Source organism: Pieris brassicae, chromosome 8, assembly GCF_905147105.1.
Source record: "Pieris brassicae chromosome 8, ilPieBrab1.1, whole genome shotgun sequence".
Lineage (NCBI taxonomy): Eukaryota > Metazoa > Arthropoda > Insecta > Lepidoptera > Pieridae > Pieris > Pieris brassicae.
In genome coordinates, this window is record NC_059672.1 from 4,370,564 (window position 1) to 4,394,427 (window position 23,864).

The 23,864-nt window shown below is 32.4% G+C and overlaps 2 protein-coding genes across 10 annotated transcripts; both read right to left on the reverse strand.

The window, feature by feature from the left end:
* Positions 1-5,332: 5,332 nt before the first annotated feature.
* LOC123713513 (arginyl-tRNA--protein transferase 1) lies at positions 5,333-9,539 on the reverse strand. Its single transcript, XM_045667220.1, has 8 exons — positions 9,360-9,539; positions 9,151-9,277; positions 8,828-9,072; positions 8,643-8,711; positions 8,226-8,410; positions 7,732-7,893; positions 7,132-7,313; positions 5,333-6,986 (listed from the first exon to the last, which is right to left on the reverse strand). Exons 1-8 carry the CDS (start codon positions 9,445-9,447, stop codon positions 6,581-6,583), a joined length of 1,464 nt encoding a protein of 487 aa, XP_045523176.1. The 5' UTR covers positions 9,448-9,539; the 3' UTR covers positions 5,333-6,580.
* Positions 9,540-10,239: 700 nt separating this feature from the next.
* Positions 10,240-21,716, reverse strand: LOC123713765 (sialin-like). 9 transcript variants are annotated; one of them, XM_045667598.1, is made up of 13 exons: positions 21,627-21,716; positions 21,333-21,488; positions 21,008-21,117; positions 19,940-20,069; positions 18,748-18,832; positions 18,037-18,254; positions 17,558-17,713; positions 16,245-16,380; positions 15,651-15,778; positions 15,025-15,132; positions 10,940-11,061; positions 10,798-10,872; positions 10,240-10,645 (listed from the first exon to the last, which is right to left on the reverse strand). In XM_045667598.1, the coding sequence occupies exons 1-13, from the start codon at positions 21,651-21,653 to the stop codon at positions 10,591-10,593; spliced, it is 1,506 nt and encodes a 501-aa protein (XP_045523554.1). In that variant the 5' UTR covers positions 21,654-21,716; the 3' UTR covers positions 10,240-10,590. The 9 variants fall into 9 exon arrangements, with proteins under 9 accessions (XP_045523554.1, XP_045523557.1, XP_045523560.1 ...); XM_045667597.1 differs by having other exon boundaries at positions 10,246-10,645; positions 15,025-15,135; XM_045667599.1 differs by lacking the exon at positions 15,025-15,132 and having other exon boundaries at positions 10,246-10,645.
* Between the last annotated feature and the right edge of the window lie 2,148 nt (positions 21,717-23,864).

The following is a 23,864-nucleotide window of genomic DNA, read 5'->3' on the forward strand; positions in this document are numbered from 1 at the left end:
GAGCAAATAATTCAAGAAACGGCTATAATGACGTTGTTTATCAGTAACAATTTAGATTTTATTTATAAATATATTCAGTGTTAATTGTCGTTTGTTTAACAGTCTTTTTTTTGTTCATTAATGTACTTTGGTTGTAGTTGTTTGTTAATGTTGATTGCTTTATAATATAGATATTTGTTATCTGTAGAATTACTTATAAACAAAAAAGCACCTGATGGGTCATGAATCCATGTTACGGTACTATCAATGGATGAGGAGAAACGAAGGCTCGTGTAAAAAAAATTGTTATAGGAGAAAATGTTTATTTAGTTTTCCTTCTAAACATTTCTTAAATAACACCCATTTACAAGACGAGTCTTTCGCTTATTACCACTATTGTGTGTTACATCTTTCGATTAAAGAAGTTTTATTTAAATATAAATCTACTCAAATTTTGTTTAGTAGTTATGTTTTAACTAAATGTCAACCATCAGTTAAATCTTAATGAACGACTTTGAGTATGGCTCTGAATGGAATTAGTCTGCAATCCAATTTAGCGATTCACACAAACAATGAATAATACATAACAAATTAATTGGTGTAAATAGGAATTATGTAATACTAAAATTATCTTTAATTCATAGAGTACAATTACGGTGAACGCCTCTCAGAACGACCAGAGCATTGTGCTGTAATTGTTAAGAGAATTGCTTTACTGTCATTGTTATGGTATAATAGATACGTAATATTATTCAAGTATACTGAGTAATCTGATTTCATATTACTGATTAGTTATAACGTACTAATGCATTCTACGTACGAGTTATTATGAGGATAACGTTCGATCTTATTATAAAACTTCCTTCATTTGAACTCAAATTCATTTTTTAATAGAAATGTTGCGATTTTGTTGTTTGTTTGGATTTGTTTTTGTTTTTTGAAAAGTATTTTTTTTGGCAAACGACCAGCAGTCCCACCTAATGTTAAGTAATGATACATGCCCTGGTATTGAGACTTTTACTTCTGCTCTTAAAAATCGAACTAATATGTAAATAATAATAATAAAGCCCGTTTAATTCCCAATCGTGAAAGATAATATACAGTTTAGATTTTATACATTATTTCATTTAGTCTAGTTAACCTATATATCCTATATCTTAGCTAAGTTCAGTACCGTAGATCGGAACCCCTTCGCGGGTAAAGGCCTCCTCCAGCTTTTTAAAACTGACTTTGTCCATGGCTTTCTTTCTCCATTCGCTTCTTGTTACCGCTTCTATTTCTTCTATCAACCTTTTTTTGAGGCGTCCTCTTCTCCTTTCCGTCCTTTCCATACAGTTATCTTTAAAGTCCACGTTTTTTCTGTATATCTTGCTATATGCCCCGCCCATTGCCACTTCTGTTTTAGGACATATTGTATCTTTATAAGGCATCTATCACTTTTGTTTTTCGTCTTATTTTTCGCTTTTAATTTTATGTAGTTGTCTTATTTTCAGTACGCTTCTTTCCATTGCTTTCTGGCATGCTACTAGTTTGGTTTTTATTTTTGTATTGTAAGTCCATGTTTGGCAGCCGTATGTAAGGGTAGGTAAGATACAAGTGTCCAAGACAATTTTCTTGAGGTGAAGGGGAAATTGCCTTTTTAAGATTTCCTCCATGATCAAGATGTTTTCCAGCTGATGTTAATTCGCCTCTCTACCTCAAGTTCTTCATTTTTATCTTCGAATGATAATTGTTTACCCAGGTATTTGTATTTTTTTGCATATTCCAGAGGTTTTCCGTTAAGGTATATTGTGTGTTTGTGTGTAGCAACCGCACAATTTGTCGTTATTTTAGTTTTATTCTCGTTCATTTTAAGGCCTACTTTTTCGCTTTCTTGGTTTAAGGTAATATCATATTTTCTAGTCCCTTACCTGTTTCAGCGAATAAGACAATATCGTCCGCGAATCTGAGGTGTGTAAGACGATCCTGGTTAACTCTTATCCCTTCCGACTGCCAGTTAGGCCAGTCAGGTTGCCAGGTTTTCGAAAATTTGTTGAAGTATCATTATGAACAGCTTGGATGAGAGGGGGTCTCCTTGTCTCACGCTTCTTCCAATCCACCTGCAGGCCTCGTGATTCTAGTTTGACTTTGCTTACGCTACCCTCGTAGATATTTTTTAGAACTCTAACATAGTTCTTGTTTATGTGACATTTATTTGGAGCTTCCCGAATGGTAAATTGTGTCAATCACTTTGGCATAGTCGATAAAAGCGATGTAAAGTGGCTTGTTAAACTCCCTCAATTTCTCAATTATTTGTTGCAGTACATATATATGGTCCGTTGTAAAATATCTGGAGCGAGAGATATCGATTATCTATCTATCGATAATCTCGTAGAACAAGTACGTAAGGGGGCTAGTTAGTAGGGTAGCACCAGCTTTTAAAGCTTCATTTTGTAATCCGTCAGGGCCCGGACTATTATCTGTTCTGAGTTTCCTGATATGATTGAAGACTTCCTTCTCATGCACGGGTGGCTAATCGATCACACTTTGAGGTTTTGGTAATGCAGCACTTGTTGTGGTGCATGTGGTGGATACATGAAAAACAAGAAGTTGAACTGATATTTATGTGACAATTAATACACCTTCTCCATCCACTCCTGTGCTTTTTACTGAAATTACCAATGTACATGTTATTCCTAAAAAAGTAACTTCTAATCGAGGTATCAAAAAAATCCCAGATTTTATATAGCACATCTATGAAATAACAACTAGAGGAAAAACAGAACAGACAAGTGGAGAAGAAAATAAAAAAAGAAAGACCACTAACTCCAAGAAAGCCACAAATGAAGATGATGATAGATGAAAATGAAAATTTAGAGGAGTACCTACTTTATTTATACAGTACTTTTGCTGCAGAATATATATTTTAAAAATATGAATCTCCACCTAGAGAAGAATATGTACGCTAACTGTAAGAACTGGGCACACGATCAATCTACTTCCGATCAATCCAATAATCCGTTAATCATTTCTGCCAAACATAATAATTGTAGTACCTATAAAAAGTTTGTTACGTGGTTTATAATTATATCGTTCGGCATTCCTAAATTTTACCCGCAGACTGATCTCAACTATCCCGTACGATATCAGGTAAATAATAATCACAATGTTATGTTAATGTTGAACTTTATTTTCAAAAATGTTGATTTATTATTTTTCGTTAATGTTGCTAATGAGTTAGGTGTTCCCAATTACCTCACTTCAAATTATTAATTAGTTAATTTTTCATGTAACCAGTATGTAACGCAGAAAATAAATTGATATTGATTGCCCGAGCCTTCTATCTAAATTTAAATTTCGTGTACCCATCCAACTATACCATTTGTCCCTCCTTTCCGTAGAACGTCAAAGTCAAAGTCAAGGTCAAAGCTCACCGTTATCCAGATTAAGCATTTTGATAAACGAGCTAGGGCTGGATATCCATAGTTGCTCCCCTCACACTTTAAAATCGATTTTTGTTTAGTTTTTTTATTGGTATTTGAATGATCTCTATGTGTATGTCATGTGTCTTTAAGTGCTTGTCACATTAAAAATCTTAATTCTTTTACCAATGTAGTAGTGTGCCAAATATAAAAAAATACTAGCTACGTTAAAATTCTGTTAGTTATATGCTTTTATGTTTATTTAATTGGGTTTTTAATGTTTACTTTATTTAATATTTACTAAAACCCAACTAAATAAACCTAAAAGCCTATATATAACTAACAGAATTTCAACATTTTATAACCAATTTAAAATCTCATTAAAGGTAAATATTTATTCCTATATTCGACATGTATCATATGATGACGATGGCAATTAATGTTTAATTATATAGCAACTCTCTCTCAAACAAAAATTATATATTCTTTATGAATATTTCTCATAAAGAAAAAATTTAATAGAAAACTAAAACTAATATTTATGTAGCATAGTTATACATTAATTCGAATAAATCGAACAAGTAGGTGGGGTATATATCTAGGCTAAGCTTGTTTTGAACGGAAATGACACTGCCCTTGCTTTTTCAATGCGACTGGTTTCAATCAATGAACATTAACAATATATTTTTTATATACGGCTGCCACTCCAAATGGTTTCTACCCGTCGAATACATTAGCATGGAAGAGGGAAAACCTAAACATCGCCTATAACGTTCGTAACCACACTGAAATAGACATAGGCAAAAGTCAACCGGAAATAACATCTACAATGCTGTACGATGGCGGTCTAAGTGCATACACAAAAACTCGAACACGGCGGGCTGACCACTCCAATTAGAATTGGAAAATGCTCCCTTTAGGTTGAAGTAATACCATCTGCTCTCCTCAAATAGGTACTGATATTTTAACTGGTAAAAGAATTTTCATTGCCGAGTAAGTACCTACCTAACAAACTTATACCACGTTCTTGCTTTTTGATACGATCAGTAAACATTCAGGTAATTTCACTACAGGTACAATCGAAATCGAAACTTCCCGAAAATCGGATATTGTTAGAATCGTTCTTAAGATGTTTTTGTATTTATTTGGCTACCTATATTTTATGACCACTCAGTCAGAAAGGAAACTTTAGCAGAAATTTAGCTAAGACTCGTTTCTAATTATCGCCCTATGTGAGATGCATTTAACCTTATTTTAGTGCATATTAATGAAGGATATTTGACGTAAATATCAACAATAATGCTAACGATTCATTAGGAAATACATATATTAATTAAAAAAATAAACTACAAATTTAACGAATAAATGTTAAAGTATAAGTTTAATCATGACCAATGTTAATTTTTTAGAACCATTTAAAAAAGACAGTGTTGGCCTAGTGATTTCAACGTGCGGTTCTTAACCTGAGGTCAAAGTATCCCCGGCTGAATCACCAATAGACTTACTATGTGCGACACACGATGGTACGATGAAGGAATAAATCGTCAGGAAACTGGCATGCTTTAGACCCAAAAAGTCGACGGCGTATGTCAGGCATAGAACGATGATCATCTTTCTTTAAAAAAAAGTGATCACGAAACATTCGGCCCAGACCTAATATAGTCACTGGGATCTTTTATCCAAGCAGCTCTAAATGTGTCCATCGAAAAAATACAGATGAACGGTAATGTTTTTTAATTCGTCTTTTACATAGATATCTGTAGTCTTTCTTACTTCCTATAGCGAGCGAGCCTTCTCCAGTACTTCAGTCAGCCATCCAGGGCGGTATCCAAAGTATATCTCAAGTCTCTCGTCAATAGAAATACTTCACACTGATAGAATTATAAATAAAACAAAGGTGTTTTAACTGATTTTAAATCAGCAATTTTAATAACAACAGACTACAATTAAATTTTAGTTTACTCATGATTATGCGATTATAAGCCTCAACTGTCACTCAATTAAAAGCAAGATTATGTAAGAAAATATTCAATAAAACGTTTAATACATAGTTGCTCAAAGCAATAATTTATTTTAATAATAAAAAATAGACAGTGACAATGAAATGAAACATTTTGGAGAAGTTTTGAGTTAATCTAAGAATACACGATATAGCTAATACAAACTAGATATTATAAGTATATTATAATATCCACTATATGTAAAATACTTTAAATGTTAGAATAAAATCAATATTTTAAATGAAAATACGCTCCGAAGGCTGATGTTTAAGTTAACGGAGACAGGATTTTGATTTTATTATATGAAAACCCAAACATATTAACACGTGACAAAATATCGTAACTTTGAGGTACCAGATGTCGATCTAGAACTCGCGTGAGCAACACACAGTAATTTTTTACTGTTGAGTGTTTATATTGTAAACTAAGTAAGTTTGGATCGTTATATAACATAATCTTATATACATTTCGTAATATCAAATAGTGTGATCCAAGCCCCAAGAGAGTTCAATAACCCCCTCCTTGTTACTGCATTGGCACCATTTTGACTTAAATGAGAATTGGGATATGTGCTTAGCATGTTCAAGAATGAGAAGAAATATTTATTTACTATACTAAGTTATATTTATACAGGTATATGAACTTATAGTTTTATTGGTGGGTAAAGAAATGCTAGTTCTACTAGTTTTATTAATATTAAAACTAAAATTATCAGATGATGATAAAACAGTACAGAAATTTAATAAAAGTTATTGACCAAATGCCTCGAAGAAAGTAAGAACCTCCTCTGTGACAAACTCAATGGAAGTGATTTTTAAAGATTGTTAGTAGTTTAAAAAAAACTGTAACCATGCATATTCATATGCGGACTTTAAGAAAGAAAGAATTTTGTTTACATCACTGATAAAATCAAATTATTATAGAGATAAAAATTGGTACATTTCAATTATAAAAATGATGAATAATATTTTAACTTTGAGACCAGCTTTTGTTTAAGTAATAAAAAAACCGTTTAAAAGGTTTTAAATAAAGCATGATTTCGCCACACTTGACAAACAATTGTATCTTTTTAACAAAAAGGAAAGGAGAAAAATCACACACATTTTTTTTAATATTTAGCTATCGCTATTTTTTATATGCACTGAATGAATGAATTAACTAATATGTTAAGTACCCACATAATGTTAACTAATAAATGAATTACCTAACCAAAATCAAACTTTTAGCAGACTTTGCACCAACCAAATTTGCATACTGCAATATTTCTTGAGCATCATCATTCCTCTTCCCCTCTTTCTTCCGATACACCTTATATGACAACAATTGACTTTTACACAGAACCGGAATAAAATTAATATCACTATCACTTGGCATATTTCCATCAACTCTTCTCAAGTCCGGATCAAGTCTTGAGTATGGGGATTGTTCTAATTTGGGTATACAGTCCTTTATTGGGAACCAATTGTAGGTCTCAGGGCATAGAAGGTCCGACGGTGTGTATGCGCCTTTATATCTCATTTTTTTACATGAGTGTATGTAGAAGCCCATGTAATAGTACTTTAGTTCAGGGCATATTAAATGGAGATGACGCGTAAATTCAATCTCTCTGAAAAAAATGTTTCATATCCTGAGATTACTACTAATATACTACTTTTTATCTCCTTCAAATAGTTTTAAATGATAAGAGAACTGTTTAAATGTATATAGGATATTAGAACAAAAGTAACGGAGATTTTAATCATAAAGACTACCTCAATGTTCCATAAGTGCCCATAGTGAGGTTTGTATATTGTGGATCATAGAAGAAATATACAGAAGAAACACATTTGGGCAATATATCCAGTACACCAACTGCTATTATTTTGCCATTTAACCTGTATTGTTGGTGAAAGGAACCATAGCCGCAAGGTGGACCCACTTCGGAGTATTCCTCCTAAAAAAAATTATGGGTTAAATATGTGACAATGTTTATTACTAAATATTTACTTGAGAGCGGAGACTTAACATTTCCTTTGACAAATTTACGACGAAAAATTTGAAATATTTGAAGTACAAAACAGAATACCAACTACAACTGTGATATACATCAATACATATTCAAATAACACACATATAGTATTGATAAAATAGTTCACAGTTTCGAAGTGATATGATATATTACATAATATTAAATTTGTTTATTGCTATTCTTCTATACTGTTATTATAAGGAGTAAAGATTTTACTTAATAGAACGCTACATTATCTACAAGTGAGATATATCAACGGCTAACACATTAAGACAATTGTGTTTGCAAGGACGGATCAGGCTGCTCCTGTCCCATAACTACATAACCAGAAACAAATAATTACCACTAATGGACTCTGCACAAGGAATTCTCTAAACTTTGGTTCAGTACATTTCTCTAGAGTGTCTCCATGAATAGCCATTTGGTATTTGACATACACTGCATGTGTTTCGTTAGCTGTTGCTCTCCATTCCGCACTTGATGAAGTTGTTCTAACTAATTTAATCTATAAAGTACAAATAAAAAAGGTTATAAAGTACAAACAACCAATGGTTGGAACATTCTCCTATGTTTTAATACTATTTTTATCCTTTTCATAAATTTGAAAAATCGGTTTAGCAATGATATGACAGAAGGGGTCATGGGTGTTAGTAGTTGTAGAGGCACTTAGTATTTCACACCTTTTATTTAATATAAAATAAATAATATGCAGAAAAGAGTAGAATTCTGATGTACAGGTAAAGGATGACTAATGGCTATTTATATAGTTTTGCTTTTTATATATAGCCCTAGGATTGTTCTCTTATTCAAGTTAAATAATTACCACCTCCACCATACCTCTAAATTATTTTTAGTTTCCTCTGGCAGATCTTTAATAAAATCTTCAAGTTGTTTCTCTTTACTTTTAGTATTCAAGAGAACATTCATCTCTTTCCCTTGGGCTTTAAGTTTTTCTAATTTACGTTCTATTCTCATCTGTTTAGCTTTTTTACAAGAAGGTTTGTTAGGATCAGGACCCTGCTCTAAAATAAAAAAGGTTTAATTTTATATAATAAAATTGATACTCCAAAGACAAAATGATTAAATTTTACTGATCTAATTTCTGAAATAAGTGTAGTGTAGTTTCAGGTTTACACAAGTTTTAGACTTGAATGATGTGATTTTACTGTCATGTCTTCTGTCAAAAAAATTGCATATACCATTTAATAGAAGAAAACTGTTGATCAAATATTTTTTTCTGTCCTGCCTACTAACCTGTATTACTGTTTACTTTGATTTTATCTGACCCTGATATATGATTTGAATTAGATGGTTGTACAGTATCTGAAATAGTAAATTGACAGATGAAACATTATAAATATACTTAAAGAATGGTATGTAACCAAGATACATATTAATTAAGCCTTTTTGTAATATCCTAATGATTCTTGGATAATTACCTTCGCAATTACTATCATCTGGGCTGTCAATATACTTTAGGTCTGCCTCAATATCAATTTTAAGTGGCTCCTGTTTACTTTTAACAAAAAGTTCTCCGCCAGATTCATCTATATTCATATCCTCACTTAAACCTGATGCTTTCCTTTCAGCAGTCACAAGCTCATATTCACCAATTAAATATTTATTAAATCTCTTTAATACTTTCTTCTGTGATTTGGATGCTTTGAATTCTAAAGCTCTGCATCTTTAATAAATAGGTTTAGGTATAAATTAATATTGAATAAAAAAATTGAAACCTATGTTATAGCAAAGATATGCAAACCTAATAGTATACATTGGGCAGCAAATAATATCTAAGGTTGGTTTGTAACAATATTTTCCTGATCGTCTCCATCCTCTGTCTATGAGGTCTTGGTAGTCAGAAACGGACATTGAATGGGCCCATAAACCTGTAAAATACGCATTAGTTTCCATATTACTAGACATTTCAAATTTTTTATTTAGAATAGTATGCAACTGTTATTCAAATACCATGGCTATAATTTGAAGCAGGCTTCTTGCAATATCCACATTTACTTTTTTCATTTTCCGCAAAGTATTCTATAATACTTCTTGGCATGGCAAGAAAAACTCACAAAACTATCAAACACAATCTACAAAATTATACAGCCCAATTTCTAAAACACAGTTCCAAATTCCAATAAATATTTGATTATTTGACATATGTATTATGTACAACTTGTAACTTACAACTTGTAACTTACTCTATGGTACTCATAATCACAGATTACGTGTTTTGTCTCTTAAAGTCCGTCCCACAGATAAAAAAGGTTTTATTAAGGGTTTCACAGTGTGATCATTATTAGTAAATTTTGGTAATATCAAATAAATTTTTGAAATTTACAATTTCTCTATAATGTAACCTGTATAAACACCGAAGTTATATTAAGTATACTAAACTTTATCATAATTATAGTTTAGTATAGTTTGCAGGTTTACAGATTATTGCGTTTTTTTATATATATGAAAGTCTATTTAGTATATTAACTATATAGACCGGGAGATAGTGATACAAAATATAGGGTCATTTGCACCAGTATGGCGGTTCAGGTTCAGGAGTCTTATTATGCAATGAAAAAAAGAAAAGTGATGGTCATAGCGCTGATACCGGCAGCCAAATCACGTGGGCGTTATTCGAACTTGTCGGATTAATTACGAGTGTCAAACGAATTGTTACACAAAATTCAAGTATTTTCCGATAGTCCATTAAAAAAAAGAGGTGGCAGTGTCATGCCATACTTCTCCGGTATTACTAATTATAGCCCGCCATACCGACGCGAATGCGTTAAATAAATAAAAATCAACCATTTGTACCAGACTTTTTTTAATTTTTGCCTATTTAATTATTGTCATGCAGCTATTTATCAAAATACCTATGCCATACTTTTCAGACAGTCCCAAATGGCCGCCATACCGCCGATAATCAGCAATTTTTTTTGACAAAAAAGTCAAGCATCGGCTTCTCAGTTCTCGACGTTTCTTCTTCGTTTCTTGTATCTCAATGCGTAGTGCTTTTATATTCGTACAATTTACTGATAAAATTTAACATATGAAGCATTCATATAATGGTAGGTGACAAATAAATAATACAACAACCGCTTACATTATTACTACGAAATTTAAAATGCTTTGTTAATGGCGTAGTTATTTATTATGTACGTTTCATAGATTTTATTTATCGAAATAAAGGTCCGGTGTAGATTTATTTCGAAGACACTAGTTGTAAAATGGATCGTTTGGGTGTAGATGTACGAATCCTATGAAAAATACAATTATATTATCTCTATAGTTATAATTAAAAATATTTCATAAATGTACTACATGGGCTAAAGATAATCTATATGCCTGCAGTCGTCCGCAAGTCTCTAGTATTAAACCTATTTTTATAAATTATAGAGATCAAACTTACGAATTTACATCTTCATCAACTTCGGATATATTTGACATACGGGGAGGTATTATTAACCGTGTTTTGCGATGAGGCCTGAAATTAAATAACATTTAAATTCATAGTCAAGAGTTGTATTGTAAAATTTTGTTAGTATTACCACCTGTGACGTATATTATTCCATAATTGTGTTTTAGTGTCACCCCATAATAGAAATATGCAGCCACAAATTAGAAGCATTGACCCATGGAAAGACCACACATACCTCCACACTGTTATTGTATTCTGGGAAAATCGAGATTAAATGTGAATTGTAACTATCGGCACTGTACTAAGCAAGAGTGGTTCCGTATTTGGTTCAATTCAAGTCTTTATAAATAACCTTACGACCAGTTTAATTGTTAAAACCCCCACAAACAAACCCCTATTTTCAACGCAATATGTATATCAGAAACATGGTTAACAAAGCAAAAAATCAGTATGATTCAATTCAGCGGATATAACATCGCAGCATCATATTGTAGAAGTACGCGCGGAGGTGGTGGCGTCTGCATCCTACTCCAAGACCATTTCGAGTATATTGTAAGAAACGATATTACCAATATGTCCATAGATTATATACTACAATTATGTGCAGTAGAATTACCTAAGGAAAATATATTATTATTAACGATTTATTGGAATAAGAGAGAAGAAGTTATATTTCATAGTCAATTAAATATTATCTTGAATTATATAAACACTAAGTATTCCAAATGTAATGTAATTATAGGCGGAGATCTCAACATAAACATATTAGATACCAATATAAAAACTAGTCAATTCCTAGATTTAATGTTAGAATTTAAATATACTCAACATGTAAAAAAACCCACACGTACTACTCAAACCACATCAACATGCTTAGACTCACTTTCACCCAAATAAAACATCCACAACTGTAGAAGATTTGGGTTTTTCCGATCATAACGCAACCATAATAAACATCACCATACCAAAAATGTCCATCACACATGAAACATTCTACACATTTAGCGATAGAAACATATTAAAATTTAAGTCCGCGTTAATTACTGTAGATTGGAACAATATTATAACAACAGATCATAATATTAACGATAACTATAAAGCATTTCAAGATACGCTTATGAATGTACTAAATAAAAGCATACCAATACGAAGAATAAAAATAAAAAATATTCATAAGAAACATTGGTTGACGAAAAGCATAAAAATATCCTGCGAAAGTAAAAGATTATTAAAAATACTTACACTAAATGCAAATAACGCAATAATAACAAACTATTATAAAAAATATGAAAAAATGTTACAAGAAAGTTGTAAATACGGCAAAAAAACTACAATACATTAACAAAATGAACAAATCCAATAATAAAGTAAAAACAATATGGAGTATAATTAATGAATGCACCAATAAAACATTAAAAAAAGAGCGAAATAATCTAAAACTACAAACAAATGATAAAATAATTTCCGAACCCAAACAAGTAGCTAACATTTTCAACAACTTTTTTGCATCTATCGGCGAAGAAAGCCAAATACAAACAAGTAGACCAAAATGCAATCCCGTACTTTCTCCTTCCGAAAACACAATGTTTCTCAGACCTGTAGACCCTTATGAAATAAATATTTTAATAAAAAAATCTTAAATACAAAAATTGCCACGGTATTGACGAACTCCCACCAAAATTACTCAGGAAATGTGCAGACGAACTCACTCTACCATTCTACAAATTGATAAATCAATCCTTCGAGGAAGGTGTTTTTCCTGATCAACTCAAAATAGCAATAGTGAAGCCCTTACATAAGAAAAACGACAAAACAGACCCCAGTAATTATCGTCCAATATCTCTCTCTCGACTGCATCAAAGATATTTGAGAAAACAATGTGTGATCGGGTGTACGCCTTCTGCGAGAAATGTGGGATATTCAATGAATGTCAAAATGGTTTTCGAAAGAACAGGTCAACAACTTTAGCAGTATATAAATTCATACAGGAAGCTCTTAATATAACAAATAATAAAGAATACGCAATCGGTCTGCTCCTAGACATGACTAAAGCCTACGACAAGGTACAATATGAAATATTGTTAAATAAACTCTATGGGATAGGTATTCGCGGAAAAACTAACAAATGGTTCAAGTCCTATCTTGAAAACAGAAAACAATTAGTAGAAATAGAATTTTATAATAATGAAAGAAAAATTCTCCAAAATTACCGCTCTGACAGTAAAACAATAAAAGCCTCAATACCACAAGGAAGCGTTATTGGATGCCTTCTTTTTCTCATTTATATAAACAACCTTCCAAAAACCATAGAAGGACCTGGTCCATGTGTTTTATTCGCTGATGATATTTCGATTATAGCCCCCTGTCATGATATCACTAACATACACTCTACACTCAATAATATTCTAACAAAAACTATAACCTGGATGAATGCACACAATCTTGAAATCAATTTTGAAAAAACCAAAACAATAGCATTCCACCCCCGTCAAAAAAAGCCACTTTCTCTAAATTTCTCTTTTAACAACCACACAATAGAACAAGTTAACGAATTTTCATTACTAGGTATAACAATAGACACAAACATAAACTGGAAATCACACATACAAAAAATAAAATCAAAACTATCAAAATTTTTATATGCTTTCCGGGAAATTAAAAACCTGAAAACCGCTCTAACTACCTACTACGCCTATGCGCATGCATAGCTAAACTACGGTGTAATAATGTGGGGAAATAGCACCGACGCACCAGCACTATTCACAACTCAAAAAATGTTAATTCGGATCATAGTTAACATAGAACAAACAGACAGCTGCAAACCACATTTCATAAAACTAAACATTATCACTCTACCCTCATTATACATATTGGAAATCTGTAAATTTGCCCATACACACAAAGAATTTTACACCACACGCGAAGACATACAGACAAGATATACACTTCGACACAAAAAACGCCTAAACCTACCATCTTCCCGATTACAAATACATGCATCTAGCCCACTAGTCATGTCAATCAAAATTTATAATAAACTACCGGAGACACTAAGAAATGAAAAAAAGATACATATATTTACAAACAAACTAAAAAAACTTCTTATACGTAAATGTTATTATAGCGTTAATGAGTACCTAGAAGATAAAAATATAGCTTAATTTCATTATTATTAATCCCTAAATATACAAAATTAAATAAATAAATAAAAATAAAAAAATGTTATTCTATGTAATTGGTACTAGCCTGGAGTGTGAAGTTTTATGTGCTATTTTTTATTGTGTTGCTATTAGTTATGTTATATAGGTTTCGGAATGCCTTCCTTTGCTGTGCCCTAACAGGGTCCATAATATTGTACCTAGCTTTAAGCCTCATAAACGTCTTTTGTAACGTTATGGAATGCAAATAAATACATGAATACATGACATAGTTTAAGCAAAATCATAGAGGTTTCATATGTGTGTATTGAAACTTATTTGACGGTGGGTATGGTTATTGCTAAACTTAACATTAATTAAAACTAGCGACTAGCCCCGGCTTTACACGGATAACCGTGAGCCATAAACGTTTATCTACCTAAACCTTGCTCATGAAATATTCTAGATACGATAGACGTGACCGAGTACCTCAGTTTATATAAAATAAAAGAATAAATATTCATTGCAATTTTTCTAGAACTGAATTATATCTCGTTTAGATAGCGAACCTTAGAAACATTTCAGCGTTTTTTCTTCGACTTAGCAAATATGACTACCACAAAACAGTCTTTGAATTTTTCCAGTTAAAATATAGCTACACTCACAAGCCACTAGATACAGAGGTTACCCCCTACAATTCACAACACACACATAACACTTTACCTCTATATATATTGTCAAGATAACAGGAAAAAATAGACTTTCAGCTTGTTTAACACTATGCTTTATCAAGTACTTGTAATTTTAGAGGCTTTCGACACTTGACAAGTCCTTTATTTCTGTGTATATAGATTACAAATGGCCAACAAGTGTACACCACAAACTTGCCTTTATAAACTGAGTTACCGTGCTACTAGATTTTGGATAAGATTAACAAACGAGACTGTGAGAACTATGACTCCCGTATGTCAACATCGAATACATTATTTTTGTGAGTCAGACCTATCGCTAAGTCATGTTTCTGAATCTTATCCTGAAAGCATACCACCTCCATTAAATCCTTTATAATAAGTTATATTACTTTAAACCTATGCGTCACTTCTCCCACACAAAACGGTATAATTATCCCTGGAAAATTTCCGATAATTTTAATAACTGTATTTATCGAATTTACATAGGTTGGCGACAGCTTCTGAAAACATACTGACATTATAGACGGGAAACGTTCCTGCGGGTCACAGAATAACGGCCACTTGAGGAGCCCGTGGTGGTGGACGAATCCATGGAGGGTTCGTTGCCGGATTATAGCGTCAGTGTTAATAAGGAGAGATATTAATAAGGAACGTAATAGATTTCGTAAAAAATTATCACCACGAATAATTTAATTTTTTTCCGCCGCGCATAGACTCTCACATTGCCAGAGGGCTCCCAAGTGTGTTGCAGACTTTAAAAAAAGTTGGTACGCTCTTTCTTGAAGAACCCTAAGTTGAGTTGAACCGGAATTACTTCAGTTTAAAAGCTTTCCCACGCGATTTTTTATTTTGATACTTGTATCCTCGTTACACCAATTGTAATATAATTTCTAACCGAATTTAAGAATATTTTCTGCATTGATTTATCAAGTCATACGTGAGGTAGATCAAACCTCCGTATATATGCCAGAAATTGACCCGAGAAATATCCCTTGTACCAAACGAAGAAACATACGTAACAAATGTCTAATGTAAGATCCATTCCAGCAGCTGTCAATGCTACAGCGATGGTCAGAAGAACAGGCCCAGGGTTTATTGGTACCAACCATGCACTTGATATCAAAACACCTGGGATTACGTGAGCTGAAAATCATATAAATTGTCATATGTTTACAGAAGTTTTATTAAAAAAAAACTTGATAAAAAAACTGTCTCTTGCTCACCATGATTACTGTAAATTACTTGAAACCTGGACTGATATTTTTTATGTAACAGTGCGCCAACGGGCAGGAGGCTCATCTGATGTTAAGTGATACCGCCGCCCTTACATTTATAGAAGGCTTGCAAGTGCGTTGGCAGCATTTACTTGGTAACTGATTGGATTCCGTGAATTAAACTACCACGTTTGCTTAAACTTCAACCCTTATTATTTCTCCCTTCTCTTGTACGGCGAAAGAAAATATCGTGAGTGTGTCTTTTTGCATATAATAAAGTTATGAAACAGATACAGTCTGAGGCCAAGATAGAAGCAACACTGGTATTTTCCTATAAAATATGTATGTTTAGTGGGGTATGCGGAGTTTACTTATATTTCAATAAATTCACTTACAAACAACTATAAAATACTTCTTTATATGCTTTATTCTTTTGATATTTGTGTTTTGTTTATACCAGAAGTAACTTTGAATTGATATTGTGCCCAAAATCAATCTTAAAAGAAATGGTAGAGCTGTCAGCGCGGATGCCTGAAATTTTAAAAATATACCAGAAAATTTGTAAGTCATATAAAAAGAAAGCATTCTAACTTTTTTTTATAAAATAGGGGGCAAACGGGCAGGAGGCTCATCTGATGTTAAGTGATACCGCCGCCCATGGACAGTCTCATTGCCAGAGAGCTTGCGAGTGCGTTGCCGGCCTTTTAAGAAATGGAACTCCAATGAAAGATTAGTAATGTATGTAAATGACGGTAGGTACTATACAAAATATAATACGTTTTCGTCTTACGGGAAGTCATACATAGAGCTAAGTCGCGCCTTTGAGGCTTACCCTGAGAGCCTATCCTGCTTTTGCTTCTCTCCGGGAATTAAAATCTTTACAAAATTGATTATGTAACTATTAATAAACGACTGTATCGCTTGATTTATATCTCTGAGCACAATAATTTCGTGCTCGAATAGAAGAGAAAAGGTTATCCACCAACGCGCACATAGCCAGCATGGAACACTATGGGGCTTTTCAGCAACGTACTCGCGAGCCCTCTGGCATTGAGAGTGTCCATGGGTATCACTTAACATCAGGTGAGACTCCTGCCCGTTTGCGCCCCGTTCTATAAAAAATGAGGACTATTAGGAGCACGCATAGGGCTAGAAACATTCATGATTCACCCGCGCGTCTCCCTCCCGGCCGCTAGTCACGAGGGTCTAGTGAAACAAACGTATGCCTGAAGTTGCCAATGCCAAATGCTTTTTATTTAAATAACTCGTAAAATATACAATATTTAATTAAATCGCTAGTAACAGCTCTCGGCCAAATATTTTTTTGGTCCATAATACTACTCGAATTTATATTATGTTGTTTTTAATTAGAGTCGACTATTGAAATTATAGTGAAAATACATCTTTATTGTTTTGTAATTCAAGCATCACATACTTAGGTAAAATCAAATCTACAATTAGTGATTTAGGCTAATCCCCGCTTTAAGCCTTTAGGATTGAGTATGTCAATAGGCCACCATTGATTTTCTTAGAAAATTATTAAAATCCTTTCCTTGCATCTATAATAATAAAATTTTGGAAAGAACATAGCTTAACCTCTTAAAATATGAATCATGAAAGAGGCATCATCATCTATGTGTATATGTGTTCTGAGTATCAAGCTATGGATCTACTAAATTGAATATATCTGTTATAAATAAAAACATACCTCGTAGATACTATAACCTAATATAAGCGTATAATAAATTGGCCCATGAAGACATAATGAAATAATTATCCATGCGTATCCAAAATTAAGGATGCAAACAGTCCAAAATGGTATAGATCTTAATATTATCTGCCAGGGTGCTTGAGAATTTGTCAGCTAAAAATATGATTAACATTATATAAAACACAAAATTTGAACCTTCTTTCTAATTTTTTTTGGGCGAGTTTGAGTTATTAGTTAAAGTTATTTTTGTGGTTTGTTATTTATTAAATAAACGTACGTTTGTATTGATACTTATACTAAATTAAAAAGTGATGAATTCTTCTTTGAAGAATTAAACTAAACTTGTTTGTAGTGGAATCAGGTCACTTCATACATATGGAAAATCTATGACGTCTACTAACGGCATGCTTTGTTTTTTGGACGCTATAAATGTATGCAATAAAATATATTTTATAATAAAGGTACCCAAAACATACATGTATTGTGAAAACAGATCCGATGGTGTCCCGCAAATAGCTCTGTTCCTCCTTTGATATAAAAGAATGTCTGTCGGGTGAATCGTTGACAACCAGGAGCCAAACGGATGCCCATAATATTTGCATCGCACCACAAACATAGAAACCAACTGACCATTTGTAATAATATTGAACCGCCGCGCAAATAAGGAATGTGGAACACGTCCCCGTTGTTATACCTATAATATATATATTATACTTATACATTGCCATAATGCAAACTAAGATTGAATATTGAATATTTGATTATTTTGTCCGTTTTAAGTTTTGCTTATTAAAGTATATACAATTAACGTCTGAGCCTAAGTAGCTCGTGATCATTAATTATTTCTAAAATGCAAATAGGTAATTGATCTTCTGTACCTTAGAGATGAGAGTCACGCACTTAAGCCACTAGGGCACTGCTCTACTGCAATTATATCACGGCTTATCTAAGTACAGAAATCAGTATTTCTAGCCAACTTTTCCCCCTTATCCCGATTAATGAAATATAATCAAGTCTCGCGTTAAATATATCCGACAAATTTGAAAAAAATATATATGTTTTTAACTCCAAATGCGAAACAGACATAAAATGTCACATAAAATCGCGTACGTTCATAATATACGTGATAAATATTGTATTTTATACGAATGCCCTTATTTCCTAAAGTAAAAGTTTTGATAAGCTACCACAATAAGCCCAGATAAAGTAATGACGCTCAACTGGCGGGACCCAGTGCCTTAAAACTTGAATCATACTGGGTAACATCGCACCCTGAAACAAGAGAAAAATACGTATAAATTAGCATATAATGGTAAGTTCTAACACTTTTACTAGGATACGGGAAGACTAAACGGTTACGGCTGTATTTTTTCCGTTTTGTACTCGCTGCGTTCTCGGTGATTTTTCTAACGCTTCACGAGAGAGTAAATTATTTCCGTACACCCTTAAATATTAAAAGAAACATTTATATTAAATCGTTTCATGAATCATCAAATTTAAAGAACCGTCAAACCAGTTTCTAACTTTAATCTTGAAACATCGACTCACTGCACAACGAGTTTGTTATAAAAGCAGCAGTAACTTACAAAATACTAATGAAATTTTACAATCTAAACGTAAGTAATAGTACTAATAATTAAAACACTTCATTGATGTCCTTCAGTTGACGCTTCTCGGTAGAACCTAAACACACCGGTGGTCACAATTTAAAAAATGATGATGAAAATGTGTTTTGTAAGACGTTTATTTGAATAATATTTGGGTTAGAATTTGAGTATTTACTGAAAATAAAATTATTGCAACCAATTAAATTGATTTCTTTAAAAGGGAATAAAAACGCGTAAATAAAATAGCTACATAACCCGACGTTTCGGGTGCTACAGGCATAAATCCAAAGACAAACCTTTGAATCATGGTTTCCATAAGTCCAATTCTTGGTAAACCAATAATATTTCGATTTTATATATAACCACCCAATTATCATCTTAAACATTATGGTAAATTGTATATTTTCATAAACTTTTAAACGTTTTCTGTGTTAAGCCAGAACCAGTTGCTTCATTTGTGTTTTTTTTAGGCCAACAACAACAACCCAAAATATATTTAAGTATTGTATAGGAAATTAAGTGGTGAAGATCGAAATTATATTTTAACTTTACACTTATTTTTAAAACAAAAAACTTGGCCATTAAAAAGGGTGGCGGAGAGTTTATTGCCAGTTCTTTTCTTCCGTTCTACGCCCTTGATTTGAGAACTGGCAGTAAATGTAAAATTAGAAGCATTTAAGGTTTATTTCTTTTTTTGACGTCCATAAGTGTACATTGTGTACCTATATGAATAAATGATTTTTAACTCTGACTTTGATTACTTAGGACCAACCGCACAAAATCCATTTAAAATACGCAAGATGAAGAACAGCCAGAAGCTAAAGCATGCAGCTGACGGCACCAAACAATTAAGCACTCCCGAGGATATCCCAGCGACTCCCACAACCCACGTAGGTCCAAAACTAAAGGAAACACTTATAAAATAGTTACAGATAAAATTACAAATACCAAAATATAATAGAAAACCTTTAAGGTTATTCGAAGTCCGTATAAGGTATTAAATAATAATATCCGTATCTCGCTTATAGAAAATACGGATGACCAAATAATATCAATTTATTTTTCTAGCCGATTTCCTATAATGGTCTGTCACGATTAGAAAATCGGACACACTAGGGATGAGAACTAAAATCCAGGTATGAGAGATATAATACGTATATGTATTAATGAGGGCAAGCTTATAATATATAGATTTTGTACAGTAAACAAACCAGGTTGAGAACTAACTTCTACGAGAGCAAAGAATAACTGGCTCGCAAGTAGGTACTTTTAAAGAAGAAATAAATATAATTAACAGTTTAAATAAAATTCAAAGATTAATAAATTTTTGAAGTGAAATTTCTTTATCGGCGTTGGAAAACAATTTACCATCACATTTTTCGGTAACGCGCCATCTTTTTCTTGTCCCAACCACGGTTGATTCGAAGGCATTAATAACAAAAATATATAATAACGATAACAATGGTAGTAATCTCTAAAGTAAAGAAATCTATTACAATTAATGAAATTCTGTTATAATCTTAGTAGTAATAAGGTAAAATGAAATAATTGTATTATTTGTATACATGTCTATGATAATAAAAGCCTTTTGTTAAACATTATCTTATTTAACTGTATACTATACTGTATAATTTCTGTAAAGTTGCATATAGTAGATAATTTTTCGAAAAATAAGGTCATAAAGAAGTTTCATTTCTTACGTGTGTACACTAGTACACGCACACATGTTTTATCTTTTTTAGTATTGATGAACGCAATTAATTTTTATACTTTTTAAATTTTAAAAGAGGTCAAAAAACGTTTGTTAAAAAATTAAAAGTTACAATACAGGGAAACCTACCTATCACCAATAGTGTGGAATATTGGAAAACAAATACAATATCCGATGTGATATGCTGCTAATAATAGGGCAATTTTATTTTCATTCCAATTAAGTAAGTCCATACCATACTGAAATTCCAAATAGTTATTAAGTTCTGCATTATTTTTAATTGCGTATAAATAAATTCTCAATACACAGCTATGGTCTATAAATACCAACTATAGGTCAGTTTTATTTAGCATAGAAAATATGAAGTACATACTTGTACAGTGGGTGATCTGATCTCTCTTTATCCTCTCACAGCAAAAGAGCTTGGCATTTGAGTAAAGGTATATAAACTCACCTGGGACCTGACTAATATCGCTTTAGTCCTCAAAATATCAGTGTCATTATATATAATAAATTGCCTCGATAGTTCCACCATATCAACTATATGAACACTTAGGTTATAACGAACAATATATACGAGGAAGTATCCAAAAAATATCATGACCCCAACCTGAAAAGAGATAATTCATTTTGAATGCAAATGCTTACATAACACACACAGGCATCCAATATTAATGTAGCCATGATGAACGCCCAACTTCCATAGGAGATGGCACTATACAAAGAAGAATTATGCAGATAAACTTACAATTGCTCGAACACAAATTTTGATCATAATTGTTTTTTGATGTATGAAATTGCATATGTCTAATTAAAAGCATGGCTTCATGGATTAACTATCTCTGTCATGACTGTGACAAATGAGTCAATTAATTAAATTCGATTCGAACGAACACTGATTAGTACTGATCATTTTTATTTTTTTCATTAATGGTTGTAGTCTGCGTTAATGGGGGAGATTATTGCGTATGTGTATTAGGCCCATATTCTAGAATACCAACAAAATTGTAAGAGGGGGATTGTGGGTGGTGTGAAGGAAAACATCATGGGGAAACCGGCGTGCCTTAGACCCAAAATAGTGGACGGGTTGTGCCAGGCTCAGAAGGCTCATCGCCTTCTCTTCAGAAAAATAAATGATCACAAACCAGATTTAAAAAATCAGAGGGCCAGACTTGCTTAGGAATAGATTTTTTTTCGGACAGTATCAAAACTAGAAACCTTTCCATTGTTTTATAATTGGTCTATGTCTTAATTTGTAGAAGCTGTCCAACCATTATTTATTTCTACACATAATTGACAGTGCTAAAAATAAGACTTTCACCAAAGTGAAACCTACTAAGTCGTATCTCAAAATATACGACTTAGTAGGGCCTAAAGATAGAAATAAAGTTTATATAAAAAAATGGAATTATATAGTTTGGGCTGCAAGACCGCGATATGCTAGAAAGGCGTAATTTTGCTGACTCTACCTCCATAGCATAAAAATATATTTAACTACGATTAGGAAACAGATAATTTATACACGTTTAACGCAATATAAAGGCGAAAACCAGACCAACCTAACTCATAAAGATCAAGATCTTTCTCCATAGATTTTGCGACTCGCCTACAGACGGTTACAGATTTCCCAGGGGTCGCGAACCGCACATAAAACATAAAATTCTAGTCGCTTTCATATCATAGATCTTGAAATAAATAAAAGGTTACGCACGTTACTAGTTTTTGAAAGCGGTTTCGCTCAAAGATGACATTAAACTTGTAGTATTTTTTCCTTCCTTCCTTTGCGTAATATTTTTACCGTTTTTTTTGTAAACTTAATGGATTGATAGTACACATAGTACATATAATCTACGCAATAGACTTTAAATATCTCAGATTACAGATTAACTAAACTTAACTTGTTTTTTGAAAGTGAATACTATGAATACAAAATTAATATTCAGTTCACTACTTTATTAAGATAATAATAACACACAACGAAAAAAAATTGTTGCATATTTAGTACAAAAAAAATAATGCTTTTACCAGTGCATAGTTATAGTAATAATATATCTAACATTATCCTTCCTAAGTACCCCTATGTCCTAGTGAAAAGGTTGAAAGTCTAGCCGTGAGAGCGACCATGCCAAGAAATGTTTGCTGAAATAAAGTTGTAAGGGTGTGTGTGTATGTGATGGAGTGTGAGTGTGAGTGTGTGTTTGTATGTGATGTGAAGATTATTTATTGTGTCTACTAGGAGGGAATGACAATTTATTGCTACATGGTGGTAATAAAAAAGTAAATTAAAACAAATTAAAAAGTTAAAAATTAAAACAAATTAAAAAGTTTGGTCCCCGCTGGCAGTGTACTTTTAACGCTGGCAGCATTTTCTCGCTGTATTGCGATACTAATTTTGCTCGGATTTTCGTAAAATGTCTTTGTATATTACCTGTTATTTATAAAGAACAATGCATTGTTTTAAATACGTATTTCATAATTATTGTTAAAGTAAAAAAAGATTTTTTAATAAAATATTAAATGTATATATTTATTACGGGTATTGATGGAAACCTATTCTCGGGCCTCCTGCAGATATTCCAGAACTTTATCCATGGCTTCCCGCTTAAGGTTTAGCTTATCCACCTTTTTCTAAAGCGCTCTCTGCATGTTCACCTTAGTCCATATAGGAGTAGTACAAGTGGTAAATCACATATAAAAATTGGTGTAATATGTCATAAGCACGATTTGCTTTTTCCACGCAAAGACGCGTGGTCTAGATTATTTATCTAGAAACAGCTACAATAGTACGTAAGATTATCTTGATGCAAACTAAATTTATGATGCAATTGTCACATAATGCGAGGTCAATGTGAAATAAAAATGTAAGGTATGTATTATATAATTTCCAACATATCATAGTTAATATCTTATTGTATTCATAATATTTATCGGTATAGAAACACTTTATTGTTAACTAATAAAAATTCGCTCCCATTCAATATTTCGT

Coding starts and splice junctions, on each gene's coding strand:
- LOC123713765 (XM_045667597.1), bottom strand. CDS start 21,653: ATGATCAAAATTTGTGTTCGAGCAATT. Junction 17,714..18,036: donor GATCTGTTTTCACAATACAT/GTATGTTTTGGG, acceptor TCATATTTTTAG/CTGACAAATTCTCAAGCACC. Junction 15,779..16,244: donor GAAGTATTTTATAGTTGTTT/GTAAGTGAATTT, acceptor TATGATTTTCAG/CTCACGTAATCCCAGGTGTT.
- LOC123713513 (XM_045667220.1), bottom strand. CDS start 9,447: ATGCCAAGAAGTATTATAGAATACTTTGCGGAAAATGAAAAAAGTAAA. Junction 9,278..9,359: donor TGCTTCAAATTATAGCCATG/GTATTTGAATAA, acceptor CGTATTTTACAG/GTTTATGGGCCCATTCAATG. Junction 6,987..7,131: donor GGCACTTATGGAACATTGAG/GTAGTCTTTATG, acceptor CATTTTTTTCAG/AGAGATTGAATTTACGCGTC.